The 10,467-nt window shown below is 34.4% G+C and overlaps 1 protein-coding gene and 1 long non-coding RNA gene across 3 annotated transcripts; one reads left to right on the top strand and one right to left on the bottom strand.

Annotated features, from left to right (window-relative positions):
• Positions 1 to 654: 654 nt before the first annotated feature.
• Positions 655 to 9,388, bottom strand: LOC111058790. 2 transcript variants are annotated; one of them, XM_039420780.1, is made up of 3 exons: positions 9,000 to 9,388; positions 5,617 to 5,732; positions 655 to 2,594 (listed from the first exon to the last, which is right to left on the bottom strand). In XM_039420780.1, the coding sequence occupies exons 2-3, from the start codon at positions 5,692 to 5,694 to the stop codon at positions 2,301 to 2,303; spliced, it is 372 nt and encodes a 123-aa protein (XP_039276714.1). In that variant the 5' UTR covers positions 5,695 to 5,732; positions 9,000 to 9,388; the 3' UTR covers positions 655 to 2,300. The 2 variants fall into 2 exon arrangements, with proteins under 2 accessions (XP_039276714.1, XP_022202054.2); XM_022346362.2 differs by lacking the exon at positions 655 to 2,594 and adding an exon at positions 2,873 to 4,802 and having other exon boundaries at positions 9,000 to 9,166.
• Positions 9,372 to 10,197, top strand: LOC120349815. The gene is made up of 2 exons (XR_005570433.1): positions 9,372 to 9,525; positions 10,097 to 10,197. It is a non-coding gene; the product is annotated as an uncharacterized LOC120349815 (long non-coding RNA).
• Positions 10,198 to 10,467: the final 270 nt, after the last annotated feature.

The following is a 10,467-nucleotide window of genomic DNA, read 5'->3' as shown; positions in this document are numbered from 1 at the left end:
ATTACTATCCCTAATGTTGAATACACTACAAATGGTAATGGTAATTCATTTAGGCCATACATTCTCAGACAAGTTCTGTTCAAATTCAATATCCAAGATTCTAATTAGATTTACATATTTAAAAAGTATCAAATTACTGATTTTTGAGAATAAATGTGTTTTGAGCTACAAACAAAACTCAATTTATAGTTGAAATATTTTCTAAAAGACCCAAAATTCCTTAAAATATTGTCTGAATGGCCTATTGTTGGGGGAGATACATCCTGGGATTCATCCCCGGTTATCTATATTTATTTATTACACCCATAAAACATATTGTCCCCATTTTGGTTAATTGTCCCACAAATCTCCTTCTTTCATCGAGGAAGAACTCTTCCAAAATAATTTATGAGTGGATCTCAAAAATAATTGAGAATCTGGACACAAGTTCTATTTCATCTGAATTATCAAACTATATTCAAATTAGAACATTTTTGTTTTATAGAAAAGATTCAATTTTGAGGTAGGGGAGATTGATTCAGACATTGGCTGGCACTCCAATTGAGCATGATTATAAAGACCTTCAATAATATTGATATGAGTCTCTTTCCCTGTTATTATAGATTGGAAGCTCTACTTGTATAGGAATATTTATGTTGGTATATTGAGTATCATTAAAAATACTGTATCAATTGCATGAAAATGTTATCCACGCATCAATAATCAAGAAATTAGGTAGGCCTACTCAAGCATGTCCCGGACATATTATATGAGCATAACTTTGAGCCATTTTTCATCATAGGTGTTTTCTACAAGAAACAGTTGAGATAACTGAGGCTTACTGCAAAGTTCAATATTGGTTGAGTATTATTTATTTAACTGAAGCTTTATAAAATAACATCATAGTACCTTTTTTGAAAAGTTTTAAAAATAAAATAACAGATTAAAAACACATACATTCTGAATACATACATTTTAAGAAGTAAACTAACTGAAGCTTATATAAATCCTTAGAAGCTTGACAGAAGTGAAAAGTTATAACTTTACTACTTCAATTAGGTGCTTGCCTAGATCACTCTGACCCTCACTCAAAATGTTGTTCTTTTTGGATTTTTTTTTCAAGACATCAAGCATATTGGAGATAATCCTCGAATGCTAATTTTTGTGGTAAATATTCAATAAATCGTAACAATCAATCTCCTATAATATCGACTATGAAATAATTATTCTATCCATTAGAATACTGTATAATAAAATAAAGTACTATATTTTCATTTCCAATTGCTTTAAGAATCAAGCTTATTGCAAAGTAACACCTTCCAATAAGTGTTTTCTAAAACTAGTTGTTTCTCATTCAACTTTGGATTTGTCGAATTATTTCAGAGGAAAAGTCCTTCAATATTATTTGCAGATTCTTGAGCGGATAGTGAAGCAAGTATAAAATATTATATTATCTAGAGTACATTCTGCATAGTTCAAAATTACAAAATAATTGGTAACGGAATTCCAAATTGAAAGCGGTCAACCTTCTGCTACTGCAAATACAGTACTGACAATAGAGTGAACAGCTAGAAGGGAAATAATCGATGATAATAACTGAAATTTTGTTTAATAATTATCTCACATTCATTAGCCTATGATAAAATGCAATTTCTCATTAAAATTCTAAACATATAAAATTACTATCCCTAATGTTGAATACACTACAAATGGTAATGGTAATTCATTTAGGCCATACATTCTCAGACAAGTTCTGTTCAATTTTTGAGGTAAGTACATATTTAGGCCAAACATCATCCTACAATATAAACAAAATATTGGTGGCACCACTGGATTTTGATCCAGGTTTGATCTCTATCGGAATTAACCTGCATATTTTAATTGCAGATTATCATTCTTCATTACTTTATCCCAAGTGACAAGAGCCCAAATTTCACACCTTGAAAACCAACAGTGGACAATCAGTTTGAGACTTTTCTAAATTGGTTATTATTCAGAAATTAGTTAAGATTTTGAATTCGGTTATCATTGAGGACTAGTAGTTAATCTGAATATTCTAATTGCAGATTATCATTGTTCATTGATTTATACCAAGTGACAAGAGCCCAAATTTCATACCATGATAACCAACAGTGAACAATCAGTTTGAGATTTTTATAAATTGGTTATCATTCAGAAATAAGTTTGAGGTTCTTCAAGATTGCCCAAATTGCCACAATGCAAATCTTCAAGATATCACCAATATTTAATATTTTTAAGATTGGTTATCATTCAGTGATAGATTTGAGAGTTTTGTATTCGGTTATTATTGAGGACATTTTTCATTCTTTGGGAACTTGGGAAGTAGTGTCTTTGGGGTTGATTTCGGTATCAGAGATGACATGCGGTAGACGGATACTGCCCCGTTTGGGCTTCCACGAGATATTGAGGGGCGGTTCGTCGGCTGACTCGGAGGCGGCACCCTCCTTGGGGGCCGCAAGGGGCGGCACCTTGGGTCGTGCCCCTCCCCGGTGACCTTGCCTCTTGCCCCTCGACCCTTCGCGACCTTTCTCCTCCTCATCACTGCTACCGTCCGTGTTCAGCTCCTCTCCAGAGATCCACTGGTCTTCGTCTTCCTATCACAAATTGAGTCATTTACTCATTTATTTACTACATTTATCATACTTGAATTTCTAACTCTCTTTCTTACCAGCCCCTTCTTCTACTATATCAAATGATATTTTGAATACATAGTCTGATTTATAACACTTGTGCCGGATGCACAACAGCCGGTTAAATTTTAACCGTGATTATAAAGACCTTCAATAATATTGATATGAGTCTCTTTCCCTGTTATTATAGATTGGAAGCTCTACTTGTATAGGAATATTTATGTTGGTATATTGAGTATCATTAAAAATACTGTATCAATTGCATGAAAATGTTATCCACGCATCAATAATCAAGAAATTAGGTAGGCCTACTCAAGCATGTCCCGGACATATTATATGAGCATAACTTTGAGCCATTTTTCATCATAGGTGTTTTCTACAAGAAACAGTTGAGATAACTGAGGCTTACTGCAAAGTTCAATATTGGTTGAGTATTATTTATTTAACTGAAGCTTTATAAAATAACATCATAGTACCTTTTTTGAAAAGTTTTAAAAATAAAATAACAGATTAAAAACACATACATTCTGAATACATACATTTTAAGAAGTAAACTAACTGAAGCTTATATAAATCCTTAGAAGCTTGACAGAAGTGAAAAGTTATAACTTTACTACTTCAATTAGGTGCTTGCCTAGATCACTCTGACCCTCACTCAAAATGTTGTTCTTTTTGGATTTTTTTTTCAAGACATCAAGCATATTGGAGATAATCCTCGAATGCTAATTTTTGTGGTAAATATTCAATAAATCGTAACAATCAATCTCCTATAATATCGACTATGAAATAATTATTCTATCCATTAGAATACTGTATAATAAAATAAAGTACTATATTTTCATTTCCAATTGCTTTAAGAATCAAGCTTATTGCAAAGTAACACCTTCCAATAAGTGTTTTCTAAAACTAGTTGTTTCTCATTCAACTTTGGATTTGTCGAATTATTTCAGAGGAAAAGTCCTTCAATATTATTTGCAGATTCTTGAGCGGATAGTGAAGCAAGTATAAAATATTATATTATCTAGAGTACATTCTGCATAGTTCAAAATTACAAAATAATTGGTAAACGGAATTCCAAATTGAAAGCGGTCAACCTTCTGCTACTGCAAATACAGTACTGACAATAGAGTGAACAGCTAGAAGGGAAATAATCGATGATAATAACTGAAATTTTGTTTAATAATTATCTCACATTCATTAGCCTATGATAAAATGCAATTTCTCATTAAAATTCTAAACATATAAAATTACTATCCCTAATGTTGAATACACTACAAATGGTAATGGTAATTCATTTAGGCCATACATTCTCAGACAAGTTCTGTTCAATTTTTGAGGTAAGTACATATTTAGGCCAAACATCATCCTACAATATAAACAAAATATTGGTGGCACCACTGGATTTTGATCCAGGTTTGATCTCTATTGGAATTAACCTGCATATTTTAATTGCAGATTATCATTCTTCATTACTTTATCCCAAGTGACAAGAGCCCAAATTTCACACCTTGAAAACCAACAGTGGACAATCAGTTTGAGACTTTTCTAAATTGGTTATTATTCAGAAATTAGTTAAGATTTTGAATTCGGTTATCATTGAGGACTAGTAGTTAATCTGAATATTCTAATTGCAGATTATCATTGTTCATTGATTTATACCAAGTGACAAGAGCCCAAATTTTATACCATGATAACCAACAGTGAACAATCAGTTTGAGATTTTTATAAATTGGTTATCATTCAGAAATAAGTTTGAGGTTCTTCAAGATTGCCCGAATTGCCACAATGCAAATCTTCAAGATATCACCAATATTTAATATTTTTAAGATTGGTGATAGATTTGAGAGTTTTGTATTCGGTTATTATTGAGGACATTTTTCATTCTTTGGGAACTTGGGAAGTAGTGTCTTTGGGGTTGATTTCGGTATCAGAGATGACATGCGGTAGACGGATACTGCCCCGTTTGGGCTTCCACGAGATATTGAGGGGCGGTTCGTCGGCTGACTCGGAGGCGGCACCCTCCTTGGGGGCCGCAAGGGGCGGCACCTTGGGTCGTGCCCCTCCCCGGTGACCTTGCCTCTTGCCCCTCGACCCTTCGCGACCTTTCTCCTCCTCATCACTGCTACCGTCCGTGTTCAGCTCCTCTCCAGAGATCCACTGGTCCTCGTCTTCCTATCACAAATTGAGTCATTTACTCATTTATTTACTACATTTATCATACTTGAATTTCTAACTCTCTTTCTTACCAGCCCCTTCTTCTACTATATCAAATGATATTTTGAATACATAGTCTGATTTATAACACTTGTGCCGGATGCACAACAGCCGGTTAAATTTTAACCGTGATTAATTCCACGACAACCAATCTGAGAAGCCGTCTTTTCAAAAACGCCTTCTCTGATTGGTTCTAGTGAAATTTGGTTCTGCGCAAGTGCACGTCAGATCATACACGAGCTGAAAAACAAGATCCGGAAAGAGCCATGAAACACGTTGTAACTTGCATGTAGCTGCTCACACTGAACACAACCAGCAAGAGCACGTGTTCAGTGGGAGTGTTCCTATTGCTCTTTACAGATTTTTTTTCTCATCTGCACGCTTGGTCATGCGTAACCAAGCGTGCACTTGCACATACACGCATTCAATGTGATCACACTCTGAAACGTGATTTTACACGTTCAAATATAAGTGTGAGGAGTTATATTTGAGTGTAAGGAACTGGTAATTTTTATGAATGGAACTCGTTAAAACAACATTATCCTAGTGATGAAATGTAGGCTATTATAGATAATTGAAATGTAGGCTAGCTATTATAAGTTACAACAGAAAAATCGGGATACGCCAAAATATTGGAATACCATTTCAATTCCAATAAGCGCATAATTCAAAATGCAATATAGATCCATTTCCAAAGTCTGGGTGCATTTTCGATTATTTGAGCTGAATATTCAGATTTTTCAACTCAAGATAAGATAATTGTAATTCTTACCTCACGCTTGATTTTTTCTATATAGAGCTTGGAGATATTCTTAGGTGTTTCAATTGGAAGTTTGGAGGTAGTTGACATTTTCAGAAGATTTTCTCCAGAACAATTGTTATCAGACTCTGAAAAAATTTTCCTAACATTACAAACAATTTTTTAACATGAAATGTGTTATTTTATCAACAGTGTATATTGGGCTAGTCAGAAAATCTCAAACTTCAGTAGCTTGAATAACTTGAATTTCCTCTTAAATGGATTTAGATGACAGTTATTCAGTAAAATTCAAATTATCACCCATAAATTGATTTGCACGGTAATATTCCTTGATACGTAGTTTAATAAGCAGTGATATATCATGTTTAATAGCAGGCTAAAGCAGTTTACCACCATTCCTCAAATCGAGCTTCAAATCAATTTCAAATCCATTCTAGAATTGAATTCTTTTTTGTACTTCTTAGCGCCGGTAATACCGATAATAGATGAGTGGAAAAGGAAACGTGATGAAGAGAGAAATGGAGCATGACAAAGATAGAATATGGATAAGAGAGAGGATGCTAGAGATAATGTTAGAAGTTGAAGGAGAGAAGAATATTCTATAAATACTCAATATTCTAGCAAAAGCAAACTAGCTGCCGCAAACAGATGCTATTATGCTGTAACCCAATATTTGAGATCCAAAACCCTGTACAGGAAAGTGAAAATACAAATATATATGAAACAGTCATAAAGCCAATTGATCAGAGACATGGGTTTTGACAAAGAAGGATGATGATCTATTAAATAATTGGGAGCGAAAGGTTTTGAGAAAGTTTTTTGGCCCTGTATATGTGAATGGCGAATACGATCAAATCAAGAGCTGCGTGATCTGTACCAGAAATTTCAAATTGTTGACGAGATAAAACTGAGGCGTTTGAGTTAGCTGGGACACGTTGAGAGGATGAGTGACTCAAGAATTGTAAAATAGGTCTTCAGGAACAACCCAGGAGGGAGAAGGCTGAGAGGACGTCCGAGAAAGCGTTGGCTGGAGGATGTTGAGGACGACATTAGGAAGCTGGGTGTTGGGGGATGGAGACGTAAGGCTGCCGATAGAGACGAATGGAGAGCCTTTTTGAATGAGGTCAAGGCTCTGAATGAGCTGTAGCGCCAAGGAGTAAGTAAGTAAATACTCAATATTCTAATGGTCGGGAGTAGGAGAGAAAATCATTGAGAAGAACATATAGGTGGGAGAGGAATGAAGATGAAGAGGAAGCTGAAAATGGATGGAAAAGTTGGAAAAATTGTGTTGAAAGAGTAAAGTGAGAATGATGAAGAGACGAGGTATTTTAGAAAACTGATGAAAGATATGAGTAAAACGAAAAGAGAGAGAGAAATAATTGATTTGCTACCTCCAGCATGAATAATGAGCAAAAATTCATGAATGAAAATTGATTCATACTTTTTGAATAAGAGCAAGGTCATTGGATGTCAAGAGACTCTATGATTTGTATTTCTTTGCTGGAGTACTAGAGGGAGTGGATTGGTATCTTGTTATTAACTGTGATGATTTTTTTTTTGTCAATTTTTTAATAAGTTTTTAGAGCTCTTCAATAATTTATTTCCATCAAAATTGAAGCAACCTGTCGTGAAGATGAGAGCCTCCAGTATGAAAGTTGATAAATCCTGGTACATAAATTAGTTGGATAAGATGCTCTACATAAGCCATAATGAAAACACAAATTGAAATTGTCAACACTTCTATTATTATATAATCTCCATACTCTACATAAGTATGTTCATACTTATGACTCATATAATCTACATAAGAATAGTTCAGGTGCTGAGGCAAGGTAAAATTTCTACTCTGCTTTCCATCCTACTCAAGAGGATATATCACCAGAAATTTAGCAGGACCATGAAGGCTAGCAATGAGAGGTTGATAAAGAGTGCATCAAACCCCTGTAAGGCTGCTTGGGGCATCATCAATAGTTCAAAGAATAAAAACCCTTTACCGCTAAGAAATGCAAGATGATTATGACATTTTTTTATTCAAAGCCTTCTATAGACGGTAATTGATACAGGTTTATTGATGTAATATTAACTGTTTATTCTCTTTAAAATTATCAATTTTATTTTAATGTTCCTTTCTAATATAGCTCTAGTGAAGGCATTTCCAGAATATATAGTGTAATAGATCATGTTCCTCTACATTATCATAGATTGTCTTTATTTAGGGCTACTCTTAAATAATTTATTATCATTCTCAAAGTGGGAAAGAATAATTACAATGGATGTAATTGATATTGCAAGCAGTTACAAAACTCACAAAGTATTGACATATATGGCATTTCAACTGTTGTCACCAAAGCTGTTATTGAGGTGTTAGCAGCCCCCTCCCCTGTGCAGATTGATCTGGAGGTTGAGTGGTAGAGAGAACTTGAAAGTCCTAACTCCGCCTAATAAAGAATATTTCATTTCATCTGGATGATCTGGACTGTCTGAATTGTGGAGTATTTTCTGTTCAATTGAAAAGAACGAGGATTTTACCCATCTTCAAAAAGGGTAATCCAGACGTGCTGTCAAATCAATCATCCCGATATTTGCTAAGATAATAGAGTCAGTCATGTATATGCAAATGTCTCTCTATTTTGAGAGTAAGTTTGTCTTCCAGGCTGAACAGTTTGGAATTCGCCGTGGAAGATCAACATCTGGCGCTCTGCATTGTTTGGTTGAGAGACTGTTGAGGACTTCTAAGAGTAGGCGGCCTTAAGACCCAGTGTGACCTGACAAAGGCATTTGATTGTGTCTTGCATGACATACTGCTGGGAAAACTGGAGAGATATGGTATATCTGGAGTAGCTATTAGGACGTTGAGGGATTATCTTGCCAGAAGAAAGCAGGTTGTCACTGATCAGAGAGCAGAATCTCAGGAGCAGGATGTCATGTATGGTGTCCCACAGGGTTTCATATTGGGTCTACTGCTTTTCCGACGTCTTTCAGATGAAAGGCTCTCTTATTTGTGTATGATACCACCTTAATTGCATTGATGAAGCTCCCCAGACGGCCATATGCAGCCCATCCATGACAAGGCTGACGAGTGGCTTTCATCAAACAAGTTGTGCCTGAATGAGGGAAAGACTCAGAATCTTCTGTGTACACTGAGGCTTGATCCACCTCCCTTTGGCGGACAAGAGGTCAAGCTCCTCCACCATTGTTGATGGCGAGTTATTTTATCCTCACATCTTATAGTTCTATCTTCGTGAAATTTGCGTTAAAATGTTTTACTTTTATTATTATTGACAAGATCTAACCAGCTTAAGGTTTGTATTGAATTAAATAAATAAAAACAAGCATGTAAGTTATGTTACATGACATGAAGGCATGAAATATTTTTCCATGAAATATATACTCACCAATGAAACTCAAATCATAACCTGATAAAACACATGAAGTTTTTTATCAACTTGTCAGAAGTATGGTAAAATGTAATTACTTTTTACCATTTCAAAATTCAAGACATCCATCAAATCAAAATACAGCTCACAGCAGGAAAGTAAACATAACCATAAATTTTGTCAAGATGTCAAAATCAGCTGTTCATAATGCAGACGGCACTGTATAAAGAAATTACAGAATAAAATTTGAGGAATAAACTTTTATATTTGCGAAAGTTTGTGATTAAATATTTTTTCAGGCTCAAGATTAGATTCATTTTGGTTTTATATAGGAGAATATAATATTACGTGGCTGGTACAATACCACGTTGGCAATCCCAATCCAAAACAGTACACATGATCAAAAAAGCAACCAACACGGCAGTCTGCTTCGCTACGCTTCTGCTGGAGTGAATTCTTTCAACAGCAGCAGGGTTAATTTGGTCACGTCTATTTTGTGCTGGCAAAATTTTAGTTCAGGAGAAGAAGACATCTAAAGTTGCAGGTAAATCTAAAAATGTATTATTCGTTTCTATTCATTTTCTTGTATATTAGCGTTTATTTTTGGGGTTTAGAAACTGCAGTTTTACTTTTGGTTTCTACAACTGTTTACAAGGAAGCCGTTACTCAACCTACATCACTTGAAGCATAATATTCTTATCTTTATGAGGTATATAATACGATCACGTTGTTTTCCTCTAATTTTGTATCCTTTCCAGAGTAGCAACATTTCATAAACTTTTGATTTGTATCTTTTAAAACATTTTTTTGGGAAAACCATATTCCTAACCTATGATATACAATTAGATGACCAAATACATCACTAGAGAATTTTTCTGGGAGTCTAATTATAGCCGTCCACCTCGTCTATCTTTTTTTATACTCAACAAGATAACTCTGGATCAGCTTTGAAATTAATTTTACTTGAGCTATTAATCAAACAAACATGCCTAGGCTATTTACTTTTTGTACTCTTACTGCTGTTTGCTAACTAATTGGTGTCAAGACATTAAGACCGTAATGATTTTTGCTAGATTTTTGACAGCTGTTAATTTATTATTTTCTTCTTCTTTCAGAATGAGAACAAAGTTGGTCTTTCTACTCCTTTTGGGAGTTGTCTCATCAGTATTATCTGGTGAAGAAACAGTTGCTGCATCATCTGGAGCACGCCTTCTAGTTTCAAAACAAATTTTGAACAAATACTTAGTTGAAAATATGGATATTGCTGTTCAGGTATGTTTTTTTACAATTTCATTTTCAATGTGATATTTAAGAGATTATTATTTAATCTTCAGCGGGTTTAATGGTGTATTATATTGTCTGTTTTATGATTAATGTATGTAAAATTTTGACAGTCAATAGCTGCTAGTTGCTGTGCCACATTATATATGAATCAAATATTAAAAAACATTTTTGATTCCATCTAAAATTTTAATACGGTATACCT

Source organism: Nilaparvata lugens, chromosome 2 (assembly GCF_014356525.2).
Source record: "Nilaparvata lugens isolate BPH chromosome 2, ASM1435652v1, whole genome shotgun sequence".
In the NCBI taxonomy this organism is placed as follows: Eukaryota; Metazoa; Arthropoda; class Insecta; order Hemiptera; family Delphacidae; genus Nilaparvata; species Nilaparvata lugens.
The sequence above is the reverse complement of the archived record's forward strand: the minus strand, read 5'-3'. Positions and strand labels throughout refer to the sequence as shown.

Excerpts from the sequence above, each read along its gene's own strand:
- LOC111058790 (XM_039420780.1), bottom strand. The coding sequence starts at position 5,694 with ATGTCAACTACCTCCAAACTTCCAATTGAAACACCTAAGAATATCTCC. Across the intron at positions 2,595-5,616 it reads TAGAAAAAATCAAGCGTGAG|GAAGACGAAGACCAGTGGAT; the intron begins GTAAGAATTACA and ends AATTTGTGATAG.